General features: G+C 43.1%; 1 protein-coding gene across 3 annotated transcripts in view; it reads left to right on the top strand.

The window, feature by feature from the left end:
• Spin1 (spindlin 1) overlaps positions 1 to 19,208 on the top strand; it is a 53,591-nt gene that overhangs the window by 22,397 nt on the left and 11,986 nt on the right. For all 3 annotated transcript variants that reach the window (XM_028863812.2, XM_028863814.2, XM_028863813.2), the window contains exons 2-4: positions 1,231 to 1,441; positions 6,322 to 6,370; positions 17,890 to 18,143. In XM_028863812.2, coding sequence (XP_028719645.1) covers positions 1,390 to 1,441; positions 6,322 to 6,370; positions 17,890 to 18,143 — 355 coding nt within the window. In that variant the 5' untranslated portion in view covers positions 1,231 to 1,389. The remainder of the gene's footprint in view (positions 1 to 1,230; positions 1,442 to 6,321; positions 6,371 to 17,889; positions 18,144 to 19,208) is intronic.

Genomic DNA, 19,208 nt, shown 5'->3' with positions numbered 1-19,208 from the left:
CCTGGGTCCCAAGGTTAGAAGAGGGTGTCATCCCTTGGAATTGTGGGTTCTGTGTGGGTGTTGGGATCTAAATTTAGGCTCTTCTGTACAAGAATCAAGATCTCTTCAGAGCCTAGCCATCTCTCTAGCCCCAGGGGTTAGCTTTCAAAGTTGGGAACCACTCTATCATGTTTATTGTATGCCACTGATACTGATACTCTAGTGGTAAAATTCATGCAGAGAAAGATGGGAATTGGTTTACCCATTGACAGTGCATTCTGCCTTATAAGGGGTCCTGGGCAGCTGTCACTTGGGGTGGGGAAGTTCTTTGTACTGTACATCGTAAGCTGTCTGCCGAGCTGTGACTGGCAGTGCTGAATGCTGCTCAGGTTACAAGAGAATTAAGTTTGACATAAGAGCTTACGTGTTTTACCTTCATGTTTAGTGCTTTATCTCTAAGCACAGCAGAAAGGGCCAGGGGAAGACCATTGGGCTGTGATGAACCCTCCTTGTAATCTTAGGTAAAGACTGAATAGGGGAAAATGGTAAAACCACAGAGGGGTGATGGTACAGAGATTTCTGTAATTGTTTATTTAACAGTTACAAGTAACCAACTGAAATAAAAGACTGGCTACAGGAGCAGTTATCTAAGCCGGTAACACTAATACCCTATAGCAGTTGGAAAAATGTCTGATTGAGATGTATATGGATATGTTTTATTACCTGGACTGGAGAGTTCCTGGAACCAAATTTTCTATAAATGGTTCTGCTTTTGTGAAACGATTTAGCATCTGTATGGTTGGGTACCTTTTTTTTTGGGAGTTTTCTTGGGTTAGTGGAATCTTTTTCTGAGAGGTTGGGAACAGAAAGAGAGAAGCAAAATTAATGTCATCCTTTTCCGAAGCCTTGGTATGCCAACTGCATCTCCCCTTCCTGAGTGACCTGCACCATTGCCTCCCCCCAGGAAAAAGGCTGTACTCTCTTCAATCCCGATGTTTGTAGCCCTGGTGCTTAGCAGCAAGGTGCTTTAGGCTGTAACAGGAAAGGACTCTCTAGTCTCTGTATAGCCTCTTCTCTCCACTGGGTCTGCACCCATCCCAGACTTCCCTTTCACTCTGTCAGAAATTGTCTTTGTTGGGAACCACGGCATTGCTGTATGGATCAGTGCCTTTTAGCTGAGAATTGTGCTTACATTTTGTGTCATCTTTAGATGCTCATTGGCATTTTGTTGTCTTGATGTTCATTTTACAGAGTGCTTGGGATTCTACATGTTTTTGCTGAACTTGTGAAAGAGAGACCTGGATGGTTGATTAACAGGAACACTGACCTGTGGGAAGGAAGCTTCGTATCTAAAAATATTGGATTTTCACCCTAGTTCAGCAGCTCTGCTGCTCACATAAATACAGATGAATGAAGACCCCATTCGGGAAGACACCTGGCCAGCGGTCCAGAGCTGATGCAGGTAAGTATTGCAGCTCTGTGTGAATTTCAGTGTGACGTACATTTTAGAACATAGAACAGCGATTTCCATCATAGTACCTGGCAGTGTGATCTTCTCCATTCCTAGTGCTGCATGTGAAAGAAGAGCTTTGGTTTCTTGAAAAGGGAACCCCCGTGCTAAATACTGTTTTCTGTATAACCTAGCAATTTATAGGTAAGTGGTAAACAAGTGAATTCCAAGTATCTATTTAAGAATATAATAAATCAAGGCTTTATTTTTTACTTGAAGAAGCTGAAATGTTAGAATGTTAGGTTTAGAGAGATTTAGGAGATTGAGTAGCTTTGGGGCAGAAGGAGGATCTTACTCAGTTTTGAAGCAGCTTTACTGTGTGGATCTGAACTGAAGGAGGCCTTGGGGACCTGTAATTCTAGCACGCTAAGTGGAGTCTAGAAGATCAGGAATTCATTACATAGCAAGTTCCAGGCCAGCCTGGGCTATATGAAGTCTTGTCTCAGGAACAAAACTAAACCAAAAACTAAGCCTGCACCCCTCCACTGAAACAGGAACCCATTCTGATTTTTTGTGGCACATGGCTAAAAGTAACAGGAATAAAAGTGTAGGGTTTTTTTTTTTTTTTTTTTTTTTTTTTTTTTTGTGGGGGAGGGTGAGACATGGTTTTTCTGTGTAGCCCTGGCTGTCTTGGAACTCGCTCTAGACTAGGCTGGCCCCAAACTCGGAGATCTGCCTTTCTGCCTCCCAAGTGCTGGGATTAAAGGTGTGTGCCACCACCGCCCAGCTTAAAAGTGTTGATTTTTAAAACCTTCTCCTCCCAAACAAACAAACAACCTTACACAGTGTTTTATACAATTAGTGAATGAGCCAGCCAGCCTGTCTTTTCTTTCCTTCCTTTTTTTTTTGGCAACAGGATCTTGAGCATGTTGATCCTCCTGCCTGTGACTCCCAGTGTTAGGATCACCACAAGGCATTTGCCAACAAGCTACACTGATCAGTAAAACTCTTGAGTATGTAACCTTCTAGGCATTTGAACATTGGGAAAAGTGTGTGACAAAATTTAAGTGAGGTTATTAATGTTTCAGAACTTGTTGCCCACGCTGGCCCTATGCCTTTGGTTCTCTTGCCACAGACACCATGGCCAGCGTGTAGTGTTTTCAGTTTAAAGAAGCCCAGCTTTTATAGGTCTCACCATGGGTAGCCTTGAACTTGCCATGTCGACTGCTGGCCGTGGTCTTATGTGCTTCCCACTTCTGGGACTGGAGGTGTGCATCCATGCCTGGCTTCTTTCTTTGTTTGAAATGATTTCATCTCCTCTCCTACCTGTCTGGTTTTGTTGCTCACTCTTTCCATTAACTCATTCTCTGGTTCTGTGATTGGCTCAACCTCTTGGGCATGAATATCTTGTGTGATTCTCAGCCACCCTGCCTTAGGGCACAGGACAGCTTGTCCACATTATCAGCTTTTACAGGTAAACTAAAGTGTAGGCCTCTTTTAAGAGTATGCCTCAATCCCACTGTCTGACTGGGCTCTAGTAACTCCAGCAGCACTAGTTGAGGTTCCTTCTGCACGGCTTCCTGGATGGGGTCTGACAGCCTAGGTACCATCCTCTCTGTTCATCTCCTGCTTTCTAATTTATGAGCAGTTACTGTTTTGTGACTGATTCTCGGCTCAATCTAAGAAGCACTGTGGGATTTTTAGTGTTTTGCTTATGATAAGGACAGAGGAGCAACTTAAACTCTTGACGAGCTGGGCCAGAAACTGGAGATTGTCTGGTTACAATTTAATTTTCTGGAGCCTTGGGACTCCTCGCACGCCTCTGCCTCATCAGTCTCTTGACTGCACTGTGTTCTCAGTCACCACTGATTCCTCAGATCATGTCAGGCAGCCATGTTGCTTGTCCCCAGAGTGCTTACTTACCTTTTCTTACCCAGTGAGGTAGCAGGTTCTCAGTGAGAAAGTCAACACTGACATGATACATAGTACACAGTGAAGTGTTCTGGAATAGAATATCTGTTTAAATAAAGATTTCTTATATTTGTATTGCATAATACTTGTTTATGTTAAGGTGTTATGAAAAGGGGACAGACACGGAGGAAGCAGGAAAGCAGGATGGACAGCACATAGATAGATAAACAAGCCTCAGGGCAGCACATAGATTAATAGAAATGGGTTAATTTAAGTTAAAAAAAGCTAGATAGAACAAGTCTAAGGCCAGCCATTCATAATTAATAATAAGTCTTTGTGTTATGATTTGGGAGCTGGGAGTCCAAGAAAGCCTGCTGCAGAAGTTTTGCTTCAAGGATCAGAGACAATGGCCTGGCTTTGTTACATTTGACGTACCTGTTTCTAGAAGCCAGCAGGCTGTGTGCCCAGAGTAGGCTTATGGGGGTTGTGAGGAGTGGGATACTATGGGATGGGAGAGGGTGTGGAAACACCTGGTACGTTGTATGTAGTTCTAGCATACCTTGATGAATCCTTTCTTGGCACCTGTCAGAGGTGTCTAGGGACACATCAGGGATGGTTGCAGCCATCACACACTTCCTTTTCTTGTTATCTTTGCTCCTCCCTCAGTGCATCCAGGTGGCTCTCCTGGCAGTCAGGTCCCCAACATGCCATCTTTGTCTCTGATTGAGAGCTATAGTGGCTGATTAGTGCCTTTAGTTAGTGTTGAGACGCTGTAAAGGCACCTTAATATAAGGACAAGGAATGGGAGTTTGCACACAGTGAAGAAGCCTTCCAGTCTCAGCCCTGTTGCCTCCCAGAGAACCAGTCTGCCCTGTGGTGAACACTTCTTCATTCTTCTTGGCCATTTTATGTGTGTACCTGGTGGGTAAAAGTGCTGCTTCCTTTGTAACCTCTAAGCTCAATAGGTTGTGGTTTTTATTCTGTTTAACTGTTCAGAGAACTTTTCTTGTTTCTATGTCCAATTTAAAATGCTGACCTGGTAAGCAAATACATTTTGTATGATTTCAGAATATTTTAAGTGTATTATTAGACTCATGTTATGACTAAGCATATGGCTGGTACATCTGGGTGAGTGTTACTCTGGGGTCCAGAGGAAATAATGTTTTGACATGGTTTTAAGCTGTCTGTTGTGGTGCTCAGGTATCTGTGTCTTTTCTAAAGTTTTCTACCCACCTGTTAACACCAGTTGCCAAGAGAAGAGCATTTATATAACTAAGTGTGCATAATGTAGATGTGATTTCCCCCCCCATTTTCATGGATTTCGGTATTCTGTAATTAGGTTTGTGTGTATTTAAGGTTATTGTGGATTTTTGGTTAATTAACCATACTATTTTGAAGTGTATTTTGTGATCCATGGTGACATTATTTGTCCTGAAGTTAAGTCTGTCTCAGTCCTTGTTTGGTGCAGCTGGACTGAAGTTTACCATGTCAACAGGTGGGTAGCAGATTGAATCACGGTCTCTTGGCTTAAGTTGTTCCTCACAGCAAATCTTGATTCCCTGTATCTATGTGTTTAGAAGTGTTTTTTGTTTGTTTTGCACTCGTGAAAACATTACCCGTGGTTTTCAGCAGTTAGTTTAGGGGGTACTGTGCACAGCTGCCTCTGCTTGTTCACCAACCTGTGCCTCGTGTGCTTCATCACACTTCCACTTGGCAGCTGCCGTCCCTTGTTCCTCTTCTCTTTAGTACAGTCTAGTTTCCCACGTGTTAGGCCTGTGGTTGCTGCTCTGGGTCTCTAGGGCTGGTTTCATTTTCAGTTATTTATGTCTTTGTGCAGGTTTGGGAAGTTTATGTCCATGTGGATTGACCTTACTGATCTACATAGCCTACTAGTCACCCCAGTGGGTCTTCAGTGCTAGCGACTTACTGTTTCCTGGTTTGATTTGTTTTCTTGTATATTTCCTGAGTCTAGGGATTAGTTGGATGTGTCTACTTACCTTTAAATGTCCTTGTGTGCTAAATATTTTGTTTTGATTGGAACCTACTGGGTTATTGGTGTCTGGTCTGCAAAGCCAGTCCCCTCCCCCTAATGCTGGCATATGGCACCAAAGCTGGGTTACTCTGTGTGTGGGTGCGCGGGTGTGCGGACACACACACTTACCCCTTCTTGGCTAATAATTTTTAAGAGAAGTAGTTGGACATTTTAAAAGGTTTTAAGTTTGTCAGGCAGGTGTTGAGGATGGTTTTTGGTATTCTGTTTTATGTAGGCTGCTGTGGATTTCTTGAGGAGTCTTGTTTTTAGATTTTGTTTCTGATTGCCTCACTAGTCCAAGAAGTGGCTAGGTGGAATTTGAACAGCTTTATTGATTTGTGATTTCTCAGATTTACTCACATTCAGATTCCTGTTTAGCCAGAGTGTGGACCCTTGCTGACCCCTAGCTCGCTGAGGTTTGGAGTTCTCCTCTAAGTAGCTCTCCCTGTATACACTGCACTGTTACAAGTTAATGACAAACAGTTCTCTCTAACTCCAGTGTGACACTCCACCTGGTAAGGTCCCACTCCCTTCAAATACCATCCTCCAAAAATGGCTTTCAGAAATGAATTCAGGGCCAGTGGTGGGCGCTGCTTCATTGGTTGGGCAGCTTTCAGCTCCTTTGCTTCCTGGTCTCCCAAACCAGATGGTCCCTATGTTTCCTAGATTATAAGGGGAAGACGGAGTTGAGTTCTGTACTCTTGACTGCTTTATGGTCAGGTGTGCTTCTTATTTAATTTTGTATGTGTAACTGGTTTTATTTTTATGGCTGATCTGGAAGCAAAGAACCATTTGCTGTCATTTTTGTCTGCTCAGAGTATCTCCTTTTCAGAAGTCAAATAAACAAGTGGCTCTAACATGTTGGTGGTTAATGACCTATTCCAGGCTTTGTGAAGTAGGGTTTGTTTTTAGTCCACTTTTTGCTGACTGTAACTCACCTCTCTCGTAGGCCATGCTGGAGTCTCTGCAAACATGATGAAGAAGAGGACGTCTCACAAGTAAGCAATGCTCACCCCTGTTTAGATAAGCAGCACCAGGACCACCTCTTACACCAGAGCTGCTTAGCTCACCCCCACCTAATGCATAGTAATTGTATGTGGTCGCCCCTGTCCATTCCCCCTCCTTGGACTGGATGAAGTGTGTCAGGTATGCACTTCAGCTGGTAAAGCCTTTGAGTCGTGGCTATCCTCTGTCTTAATGGGAATCCACTGGATGGCGGAAAATAACTGTGTGTGTGTGTGTGTGTGTGTGTGTGTGTTTGGGGGTGGGGCTAAGGTTAAAACCTTAGCCAAGGGCTGAACAGAGATATCTGATGTAGGATCCACCTAGCCAGTTGCCATGCTCCCTTTTGTACCTGTAATTTATAGAAAACATACTCATTTAAAATAGACTTAACCAGTTTTGGTTTTTTGAAACATCATCTCATTGTATTGTCTGAGCTTGCCTAAAACTTGTAATTCTCCTGACTCAGCCTCCAAACTGCTGTGATTCCATGTGTGCAAGCATATGTCACCAGGCCTGGCAATAGTCATGTATTTAAAGTGACAAGTGTGTTCTAGTCCTGAAGTTGCTATGCAGAGGTGACTGTCTTTGATACACCACTCTAACAATGACTTGAGAATGTAAGGGATGGAAGTTATCCATGAAGGCTCTCCTCCTCCTACCACTGCATAAGCGTCCTGCAGCAGTTCTTCCCAAGTGATTCACAGGGGAGATTTGTGTCCCTTCATTGCCTCAGTGGAGCTGAAGAGAATAGGAAGTCTCTTGGTCATGGGAGGTCTGGTAAACAAGAGTTTCCTCAGTAATGGTTGATGATTGAACTAGACTTGCCTCTCATTAAGATGAGTGCATAATGTAAATATAATACTCACCTTAAGTGACCTAGAAAACAAAAATTTGAAAGTTAGGTAAGTGTGCTGTTCCCTGAGAACAGAATAAACCTTACCTTGTTTGATCATCTTCTTGCTTTTGCTGTATTCAATGATGCTGTATCCATTTATGTGGTGCCTCTACTCATTAGTGTGGCATGAATGATAAGCTGTCTCTTGTCTCAAATAGAGAGTAACAGTAAGGCAGAAATACAAACCACAAATATTAGACAGTGGGTGAGGGACAAGTGAAATACCTCCTTTCTAAGACCAAAGCAGCTTATTCAGAATAGATTTCTGCCATGTAAAAGAAGTTAAGAGTATTAAGATGCAGTGTTTTAGCACTCTACTCCCTTTTAAAAACCTATTTTTAAATGATTACCATTGGTTAACATTTCATTGACTTAAGAAGTTAGATGTTTGTTGTGGGATATTTGTGTACTATGTGAAGATAAATTGCTGTGATTGGTTTAATAAAGAGCTGAATGGCCAATAGCTAGAACGAGGTTAGGCAGGACTTCTGGAGACAGAGAGGACACTGGAAAAAAAGGGTGGAGTCGACAGCCAGGACAGGAAACAGGAGGGGAGAGGTAACACTATGTGGCAGAACATAGATTAATATAAATGGGCTAATTTACATTATAAGAGCTAGTTGAGACAAGCCTAAGCTAAGGCCAAGCTTTCATAATTCATAAGTCTCTGTGTCACTGTTTGTGAGCTGGCAGCCCAAAGGAAAGTCCAACTACATTTGCTTGAGCCCATAGTTGTGTTATGCATCTATTTTGAGCAAGTGATTTCTTGTTTCCTTTCCTGAGTAATGTTGAGCATTCACTGCCTCGTGAGTTTGACCCCTTCAGGCACAAGACATAAACACCAACTGCTTGAAACTATCAATATAATTGATTGAGATATATAGTAGACATGTATGAAATCATCAAAAAATAAATGAAAAAAAAAAAAACACCAAAAAACCAAAAACAACCAGCAGTTCAGAGTTCACAGGCATAGCAACAAAAAGAGCTCATGTTGTTTGTTCCACATTGTGGGGAACTCAATCTGTTGCTTTCACAGACTTGTTTAAGGTCATGAGTCTTGAGTGCATTGCTGTGCCCTAGAAGGTGAAATGAGAGAAGTTTCACTGCAAATTTGAAGGTGGACAGAGGGCTGAGGAGAAAGAAATCCAAAGTTCCCTTGTTGGGTGCTGGCTATTAATGTCTCGAATGGTCTTGAATGGAGTGAGCAGGGACAAGGAACTTTGCAGATTGCTTTGTGTTCTGGGTGCAGCTTGCCCATGTCTGAAGTAAATGTTGGACCATATCAGTGAGCTTTTGCTTTTCAACACAGGTTTCTTCCTACAACAGATTTTTTTTTTTTTTTAAATGAAAACCAAATACAAAACAACCTCAACTCCTCAGCTCTCATCCCTCCATCCTCCACAGTGCCTGTCCTGTTGTTGCCCACAGTGGTGGGTAGGCTCAGGGCGACCCTTAGAGTTAGATGCTGAGGTGTAGTCAGGAGAGCTGCAGTCAGCATATACACCCATCCCTAAGAGGTGCTAGGAGAACTCAGGAGTTATCTCCACCACCGAGAAATGGTATGTGTTAATTTTGATGACTATCCCTGTTGGGAGTCTAATCCAGGGCCTTAACAGGCTAGGCAGGTGCTATAGCCATGTCCTTAATTTTGTTTTTAGTGGAAATCATCTGTGTACTTGCTGTGTGCTGGGTACCTGCTGGGTTTGGGAGACTGGCGTCAAGACAGGGCTTTCTGGATTTTGTTCCATGAAGTTGTTTGGGATGCTGTAAGATTAAAGGATGTCTTAAGTGAAAATACAGTTGAGATGGCATCTAAGTGAACTTAGGTACAGTGGTTTGTTGCTCTTATTTTTAGATGTTATGTTAACTCTCCCCCCTCTCCATGTGAGTGGGTAATAGGTCTCCATTTTAAGGTACTATCTTGAAAATGGGGGGTTTCGTATGTTTTATTAATTTGCATGGACTTTATTTGTTTTTTGTTTTGTTTTTTCAAAGATATAAAGTCTCGCTAGTATGCATCCTTAGCTAGCCTGGAACTCAAATACACCAGGCTGATGGAACTTATAACAGAGGTCCTTCTGCCTCTGCCTCCCAAGTGTTGGAATGAAAGGCACACACTACCACACCCAGTTCACTAATTTGCTTTTAGAGAGTAAGTGCTGGGGATTGACGGACTGAAGTTTGCTTTGCATGCAAGCATAGGACCCTAGTTTAACTTAGAAGTCAGCTGCAGTAGTACACATCTGTAAGCCCAGTGCTGGGTTAGTGGTGGGAGTGCTGAGACAGGTAGACCCTTGGAGCTCCCTGACCAGTCACCTCACTGAATCTTCTGAGTTCCAGGGTCAATGAGAGACCTTGTCTCAAAAAATTAAGGTGGAGAGTGACTGAGGAAGACACCTGATGTCACCTTTTGACCTCCATCTATACATTCATGTACATGTAGATCACCTACAGGAATGTACATCCTCTAAGGAGTAAACTGTAAATAAGGTAGAGACGCCAGTCACTAATGGAGAGTGTCTCTCCCCCTCCTTGTTGGTCTCTGGTGTGATCTCACGTCATTCTCATGGTACCCTTGTCAAGTTAGAGCCATGAGCTCTTATTACAGATGCAAAAACTGATGCCCAAAGAGATTAAGAAACTTGCCTGAAGTTTGACAACTAATCAATAATTGAGCTAGGTCTAGAAGTGGGCTAACTACCACACCACATCCACTGAGCTTCATGCTTTCTTGTCTCATCTTGAAAATGGGCTATTTCAGTCATAACTACCCAGGTTGGACAGGTCTCCAATAGGTATCCAAAGTATCTGAGAGGCCCATGGTGTATTAGGTCTTAAGTCTGTCAGAACATGAATTAACTCCCTAATGTACTGTGGTGTTCCTTCAGGCACCATCTACCCACCCACAGTGTGTAGATGAACTGATGATGACTTTCATGGAGATACTGTTCTATTTGATCTTGTTTTTGTGTTGTCATTTCACACCAGGAAATGACAGCATCACCTAGAAATTTTATAAAATAACAGCTGCCAGCCAAGCAAGATTCTAATGTTAGTTTGTATCTTGCAAAAAGACCAAGATTTTTATTTAACTATTTTCTTCTGAATTTTGTAGAATCCAAAGAAAAAGAATCGCTTTGATGTTAACAGTACCAACTAGGCTGGGAAGAATCACTAGTAATTAATTCATGCAGCCAAGTTCAGTGTAGGACAGACTGACTAATGGTGGAACTGTGATAATTGACAGGCTTAGTGTACACACATAGTGTATTAAATATTGGCTTCCAATTGGACTTTTTTTGTTTTCCTTTTAGAATTAGTCATGGGTTTCCTTGTGGGCTTTTCATATATTCTTTATTTTGTTGATTCTTTCCCTCCCTTCCCTACTATGTTCCCCTCAGAAACCTTCCTTCAGCTTTTATGACATATGTATGTTTTTTTTCTTCTCCCCAACCCGCTCTCAAAACCTTTTTTGCCCCTCACTGTCTACTTCCTAGCATTAGCTGTACATCTTAGAGATGCAAAACTTCAAATCTAGGGACCACATATGAAAGAGAGTGTGGTCTGGGGTCCTTTACCTCTGCTTAATATTGCTCTGTTCATTGGGGATCTTTGGTGCTTCCATACCAGTTTTGGGATTGCTCTTTGTAGTTTTGTAAGGAATGCCACTGGGATTTTGATGGGAAACACACAGAGTCTATGGGCAGCTTTTGTTTTCACAGTGTGATTTTTGTCAGTTGGTGAGCACAGATCTTTCCACTCTCTAGTGTCTTCTTTCTCTGGTCTTGTAAAGCTTTTGCTGCCGGGTTAGTTATTCCTAGTTAGTTTTGGTTTGGGGGCTGGAAAGGTGGCTCAGCAATTAAGAGCACTAAATGCTCTTGCAGGAGAATGGGGTGTAGCTCCCAGCATCCACATGGCAGCTTAGGACCAACCGCTTCTAACTGCAGTTTCTGAGGAGTCTGACTACTCTTCTGATCCCCGAGGGTTCATGCACACACACAGACACGTAAGATAAATGTTTTTTTTAAAGGCCTTTAATGTTACTTGTCCCTTCCCACCCTCATTCCTTTCTCTGTCATGCCCTCCCATCCCTTACCCCATTTAATCCTTCCTGTCCCAGTATTTCCTTCCCCTTTATGTTATTACATTGTCTCACTTGAAAGATACTCTCTCCCCAAAAGTTTCTCCTTTAAGAGCTTCATAGAGCTTCCCTCTGTTTCTCTGCCACTTATTTCCAGTATTGAGAGAAATGAGTTTTCTTTAATGGGTCCTTTAGCTGTGTGTGTGTGTGTGTGTGTGTGTGTGTGTGTGTGTAGAGGCCAGAGATTGACATCAGGTATTTTATATTATATATTGAGACAGTTCTTCACTTGAACCCAGAGCTTGCCAATTCAGTTAGTCTGGCCAAATGGCTCCAGGGATGAGTGCTGGGGATGGGAACTAGTTCTCACGTTTTCCTCCTGCTTGCTTAGGAGGCTCCTCACCCACTGAGTAATCTCTTATTTCACTAGATTCTGGAACAATTGTAGAGCTGGCAATCTCAGTGTTAACTTGTCATTCCAGTGTTTACTTTTTAAAAATTATTAGTTTTTATTAATTATTTGAGAATTTCATACAATGTATTTTGATCATGTTCACTCCTCCCAGAGATCTCTCTCCACCCTCACTTCCCTACACACCAAATTTTGAGTTCTTTGTTTTCCCCCCTCTTTTTTTTCCTCTTCTTTTCTGACCCTCTTTTATTTTGTTTGTGAAATAGCCCCAGATGTTCTGGAACTCATTCTGTAGACCAGGCTGGCCTCGAACTCAAGAGATCCACCTGCCTTCATCTCCCAAGTGCTGGGATTAAAGATATGCACTACCACTGACTGGCTGTCTTTCCTATTTATTTATTTGTTTGTTTGTTTTTTCTGTCTTTCCTTTTTAAAAACTTTTTATTAATTACTTGAGGATTTTATACAATGTAGTTGTAATTAAAATATAGGTACATCACTTCCCCCTTTTCCTTTTCTTCCAGCCCCTTCCATCTCCTCTCCATCCCATCTCCCTCTGACCCCTCCCAGATTAATAGCCTCTTTTCCACTGTTGGCTAAATTGTGCTCAGTTCTTGGGACGGGGCATGACGTCCCCTTGGATCCCTTGTTTCTGCTTTGTCTGGGGTCCATTATATAGCTGACAAAGCACAGAGATGCATGGGGTTGCTGGAGCAGGGCAGTAGCTCTCCAGCAAGGCCTGCAGCAGCTCTACACATCTCCACCTTCCTAGAAAGACCCTGGAGTGCCAGCGAAGCCTGGCTTACATTGGCGTTTTTAAAACATCTTTAAATTTAAAAAGACCAAAAAAAAAAAAAAAAAAAAAAAGATAATTCAAGCAAATGGGGGAAAAAAATCTTTAAATTCTTATTTCTAATTTTAGATTTCTTTTCTTTCATGGAGTTGGTGATCAAACCTGTGGCTTGGGTATGCTCAGTAAGCACTCCACCAATGAGCTCCATCCCAGCTCTCTTTTCCTGTAATTTTAATAGCTGTATAGTTATTTCAGTGTAGTGATAGATCTTAATTACTTGGTCAGTAGGATGTATTACTGAACATTTTCTTTTAGTAAAGCCCTAGACATGCACTCCCTGAGGTATTAATTGTTCTACATGGTGAAACTTTGGCATGTGGTGCCTTACTGGTCCAGAAGGATTATTTCTGTTCTGTAAACAGATAAAAAATGGTACCCTAAATCCAGCATATGTCTTAGTTATCGTTCTGTTGCTGTGAAGAGACACCATTTCAAAGGCAACTTAAAATGAAAGCATTTATTTCGGCTTGCTTGCAGTGTCAGAATTGGTCCGTGGTTATCATAGTGGGGAGTGTTGTGGCAGGTGGACAAGGATGCTAGAGTAGTGGCAGGGAGGTGCACCAGAGCTGAGAACTTACATCTTCTCCACACGCCTAAGACAGAAAGAGGGAGACTGGGTGTGGCACCGGCTTTTGAAACCTCAAAGCCCACTCCCAATGACACCTCTCCTTTAACCAGGCCATACCTCCTAATCCTTCCAAGGTAATCCACTGGGACGCAGACATTCAAATATATGAGTGTACAGGCTGTTCTCATTCAGATGACCACAGAGTTGTATTGCACACCTGTGCTTTAGCACTCAGGACTCTGAATCATGAGGATCTTTGTGAGTTCAAGGCCAGCCTGGGCTATTGAGTGAGCTCCTGCTGGTGAGATGGCACAGCCAGAAGAGACACTTGTTGCTAAACCTGATGACTCGAGTTTTGTCCCCAGGATTCACATGGTGGAAGGAGAGAACTGATTGCTGCCAGCTGTCCCCTGGCCTCTACACACAAACCATGGCACAGATGCACCTACACATGTGCACACAAAATAAATTAATGAAAATGAAAAGAAACTAGTACCCAACCATGATTTATTTGCATTAGAATCAACATTTAGAGTGAAGTAGAATAAGGTAGAAAAGGCCTACCCTTAGATACTGACTTCCTGTTTTATTTAGTGATTTGCTTAAAGTGTGGACTGACAAATTCATACTGTAGAAATAAAAGCTGTGTACGGATTCAGACCAATCCCCATCAAAATCCCAGTGATGTTCCTTGCTGGAAAAACACCCTCAAGATTCATGTGGAGTACCAGAGTCCTGAGTAGACAAAGCAGTCCTAACAAAGAACAATGGCTGTTGCTTAGGATTTGGGAAGTAACAGAGGCTCTCCTTGAAGTTAGGAAGTGGTGTGTGTGTGTGTGATAGAATCCTGTGCATCCTTGCTTCAGTGAGCTGCCTCCCTTAGCCTTTGTGGGGACCGTTCCTATACAGGGGAGTTCACTGGGATGTGGGCTTTGTAGAAAGTGAATGAAGGCTTGTGACTGATTACCTGAAGACAGAGGTAAAAAGTATCACTGAGAAGATTCTGGTGTTCTAAGACAAGTGTAATGTGTTGGGTGGGACGGGACAGATGTTTGTTCCTAGAAACTGCACCTGTTTAGACTGGTCCTCTTTTGGGTCTGAGTGTTGTTGAGTAGTTACAAGCTTTTGATAGCTTTATGGAAGCTTCTCTTCTGTTGTGCTAGTTGTGTGAGAGAGGTTGAGAGTTGTGCCAAATCTCTGTGAGAATAGACACTTGGACGTTTTGATGTCTTCTCAAATACTGAGACTGACCCGGGGTCACACCTGAAGTTGAGCTGGGAACGTTTGGGGTGGTGATGGGGTTAACAATATCAGTAAAAAAGATCTTGTGGGGACTTCTTAGTAAGGTAGCTCAGAGGGAGCAAGTGCTTACCATGAAAGCCTGGTGGTCTGAGTTCAAGTTCCTAAACCCATGGAATGTGTAAGGACAGAAGCAACTCTGACCTCCATAAATGTATTGTCGTGTGCACATGCTCGTGTGCATATATGCTGTTTATTTTGGTGTAGCTAGAGTTTTCCTGCCTGGCCCACAGTCAGGACAAATCTTTGTCACCCGCCAGTCCCACAGCCGCTCAGACCCAACCAAGTAAACACAGAGACTTATTTTGCTTACAAACTGTATGGCCGTGGCAGGCTTCTTGCTAACTGTTCTTATATCTTAAATTAATCCATTTCCATAAATCTATACCTTGCCACGTGGCTCATGGCTTACCGGCATTCTCACATGCTGCTTGTCCTGGCGGGTGGCTGCAGTGAGTCCTTCTGCCTTCCTGTTTTTTTTATTTCTCCTCTCTGTTAGTCCCGCCTATACTTCCTGCCTAGCCACGGCCAGTCAGGTTTTATTTATTGACCAATCAGAGCAACTTGACATACAGACCATCCCCCAGCACAGCCAAGTGCAGACCATCTCAGACACCTGCACTCAGGCCCGTGGTCCTAATCATCCTCTATGCAGACCTGCTGGGTAAAGCCAGAGAACCCGAGAACGGGCTCCCACAGGACATGCAGAACATCCCACAGCATTTTGGTGTTAGAAACGTGGTCAGTGGGAGTTTCTTTGTCTAGTTCCCAGGGTAGCCTGGAGCTCCACATGTACTCCAAACTAGCCTCAGACTTGGCTTCCTCCTGGAAGACTGTCTCGGTTTGAGGTGGTTTGATTTAGGACAGTTTCTGAGTTTCGGTTTTGGTACCGTGGCCTTGACTGCAGGCTGTATGTAGACAACTTGTGGTGCAGTCCCTCCCGTTAGCGTGTGTCCTCAGGCTTTGCACCCCGCCTTCTTTCACTGCTCACTTCGCTATGCGCTCCACGCTGCCTGTCCTCAGAATCCTCCGGTTGTCTATGTGACCGAAACCCTCAGGGTGTCTGTTTCTGACCTCGCCAACCTTTTTTCACACTTTCTCATTCTTAGCTTTTCCATTCTGTGATTCATGGTCCTTCATTAGGATTCTCTGGAGCAAGAGAACCAACAAGAGATAGAAGAACATCAAGATTATGAGAAGTTGAGTACTGAGGCAGGAAGTCCCCTCAACTTGCAGTCTGTGAGCTGGAGACCTGTGGTAGCTGTTGGTACAGTTCTGATGCAAAGTCAGAGAACCAGGAGCCACTGGTGGAAGATTAGTCCAGGAGTGGGAGAAAGCCATGGTCCTGCCCTCTGTTGTATTCAGCCTCAGCAGATTGAGTGAAGCCTGTTTGCATTGCTGAGGACACATCCTTTTTCCTCAGCCCAGCAGTTCACATACTGATCTCGCTCCAGAACATTCTCAGACAACACCCAGAAACAAGCATCTAATCTGGGCACCCCTTGGCACAGTCAACTGGACAATTTCTCTTACTTGGCCTGTGTTATTTGCTTATTGCCAGTAACAATTTTATCTACTACATGGATGTATTTTCCTGGCCAGCCTCTACTACCTATCAAAACTCAATCAAGACCATTTCTTTCTTTCCTCTTTAAGCTACTTTTGTATATTGTCCAGCAGGATCCCAGGGCTGGACAGGAGGTGACCTCAGAGTTCTCGAGCTTCCTTAGCTCTGCTGTGTGTCTTATTTAAAACAAGACTTCTTTTAGCCACCTGTGTCTGCTGTTCCCCTATCTGCCTCTGGGCTTTCATTTCCTGGCTCTAGTCTGGTTAGTTAGGCTCTTGTACTCTAGCGGCCTGGGGACGTGGCTGTCTCTCCCTGGGAGGAAGGTGTGCTGCTTTTCTGAAGGTTCTGAGGTCAGGAGACTGTTGAGGAGCGTTTGGAGATACTGGCTTCGAGGTTCTGCACTTGGTCCACCACCTTGCCTCAGCCTTTAGTTGCCCCCGCCCCCAGAGTTGAGTGCTTACTGGCTTTGATGTCTGTCCTTCCTCATGTTTGCGAGAGACCATTGTTTCCAGGACCTCTGACAAGGTTAAGTGCATGTAAATAATGAATGTCCTTCTATTTATAATATATATGTATGTATAATTACAGCTTTAGCTATTGTAGCTACAGTACTTTTTAAAGAAATTATGAAATGCCCTGTATACTCTTAAAGTGGAAAGGAAACCTCTTCAGCCCTGTTTTGCTCTTGGCACAAAGCAGCATCTGTCAAGTTGGTTTGGACCAGGTTGCACCCAAGTCAAGTCTATTCTTTGTCTTTGTATTTTAGAATGTCATGGCCACTCCCACCCCCCATATCAGGAGCCAGGATGGGCACTGGGGAGATGACTGAGTGTGTGGAATGCTTGTGTGAATAAGCATAACGAGCTAAGTTTGGGTCCCCAGGTAGTGCATGTGTCTGTAACCCCAGTAGTTTGGGGGCAGGGCAGAGATAGGTGGATCCTGGGAACTCATTGATCAGCCAGTCTAGCCTAAATGGCAAGTTCTAGATTCAGTGAGAGACTGTTTTGGAAAATAAGGTGGAGAGCAGTAGGGGAAGACACTTGATAGCAACTTCTAGCCTCTACATGGACACATATATTCTTGTATGTGCATGTGTGTACATGTGCCTACACAAGTAGGAAGAGTATTAGCATTTCATGTAAATATTTAAATCACTAGTTTGATGTTACTACACTATTTTTAATATTACATTATTATCTGTCAAACTGTTAAAAGGTGCTTGTGAGTTATTCAAATGTGTGATGAAATTGTGCTTCTGAGAGAACTCTATTGCATGCACACACACAGTTCAACTCGTTTAAGGTTAGTTTATTTTCAAGGTTACTAGGGCATAAAGAGGAATAAAATGTTAAGTTGTGGGGGTTTTTATCGAGATAGGGTTTCTCTGTGTACTTTTGGTACCTGTCCTGGAACTCACTTTGTAGACCAGGCTGGCCTCGAACTCACAAAGATCTGCCTGCCTCTTTCTGCCTCTGGAGTGCTGGGATTAAAGGCGTGTGTTTGTGAGTGCCTCCATCATGTATGTATGTGTACTCCATGCGTGCCTGATGCCTGAGGAGGCCAGAAGAGGGTGTTGGAAGTGAGTTCAGGCAGTTACAAAATACCGTATGGATACTGGAAAGCTAACAGGTCATCTGTAAGATTACTCTTTGTTTTTGAAGCAGATTTTGTTATGCAGCCCAGGCTGGCCTAAAACTTGAAGTCATTCTGGCTTATCAGTAGGAATTTGCCCATGCCTTAGGGTCATGTGTAATGAAGAACATGCAAGCTAGTGACTGTATTGGGTCCAGATATGCATACTTGTGAGAATAATACATTGTATGTGTGAATACAGAAAACATCGGACCAGTGTGGGACCAAGCAAGCCTGTGTCCCAGCCCCGGCGGAACATCGTAGGCTGCAGGATTCAGCATGGGTGGAGAGAGGGCAACGGCCCTGTCACCCAGTGGAAGGGGACTGTCCTGGACCAGGTGCCTGTGAATCCTTCCCTGTATCTTATAAAGTATGATGGATTTGACTGTGTTTATGGACTAGAACTTAATAAAGATGAAAGAGTTTCTGCACTTGAAGTTCTCCCTGATAGAGTTGGTAAGTTTTTAAACTTATTCTTTTAAAAGTCTTATTATTTTAAAAAGTGGTGATTGAATACTTTTTGATTCTCATTGTTAGTGTTTTTTACTTATGTCAGACCTCAAGCACCTCTGAAACATTTACCACTTACAAACACAAAAGCTGACCCAGAGAAGATGTTCTGAAACCACAGTTGAGAGCCTTATGAAGGATATAAAGATGGATCTTTGTTCTAGAAGTTTCTGGTCTTCCAGTTGCTTGTTGTTGTCTGTGATTGTCATTGGCTCACTGACATGGCATGTTGACACCTCAGGATTGTAGGTGGTTTCAGCTTGTTGTCTATTACAAATGGTAATTGTACTTGGAACTGCAGTGGAAGCATCTGGGATGACGCTCTGCCCATTCTTCAGGACATTTTGGAAGTGGAAAGCTTTGATACTATGTCCTGTGGTCTCAGTTTCTCCTTGTAAATGTCCCTTAAAAAAGGTAATGATTATCGATGGCAGTTTTAAGTCAGACATTCACAAGTTAATGTTACTTAAAATATATGTTTCAAATGTTTTGCTGTTGTTAACTGCCACTTCTTAAAATACTGATGAATATTCTTTCAAAGTTGCCTTTAAGGCTTTGCGTCTCCAATGCATGAGCTCAAGTGAATCCTCCTGTCTCGGCCTCCTGACTAACTAGCTGGGATGGCGGGTGTACCACACACCTAGCCGATGACTCTTCCTAGTGTGACTGTGGTCAGGCCTCCTACTGGAAATGTGGATGTTAAATGTCTTACTGGCACCATAGAAAGCAGTTAACTGCATGCTTCCGTTGTGTTAACATGGTGGATGCATCTTCTGATCAGGATTGCAGTCTGTCTGCTTTCCAGGGCAAAGGCTTCTCACCTGAATATTCATAGAACAGGAGCAAACCTCGTGAGCACCATGGCTGTACGTCATCAAGGGTGGCGTGTGCTCTTTATAGTTTTGTGTGGTCTAGTTCATCAGAGGACATGGATTATAGTTGTAAACTAAAGCACTTTGAAGAGAGGAGTCCAAATGATTGTTCTGATCAGCAAGATATTGTGCGTCTAGT

This window comes from Peromyscus leucopus, chromosome 5 (assembly GCF_004664715.2).
Source record: "Peromyscus leucopus breed LL Stock chromosome 5, UCI_PerLeu_2.1, whole genome shotgun sequence".
Classification (NCBI taxonomy): domain Eukaryota; kingdom Metazoa; phylum Chordata; class Mammalia; order Rodentia; family Cricetidae; genus Peromyscus; species Peromyscus leucopus.
This window is presented reverse-complemented; position numbering and strand designations above follow the sequence as displayed.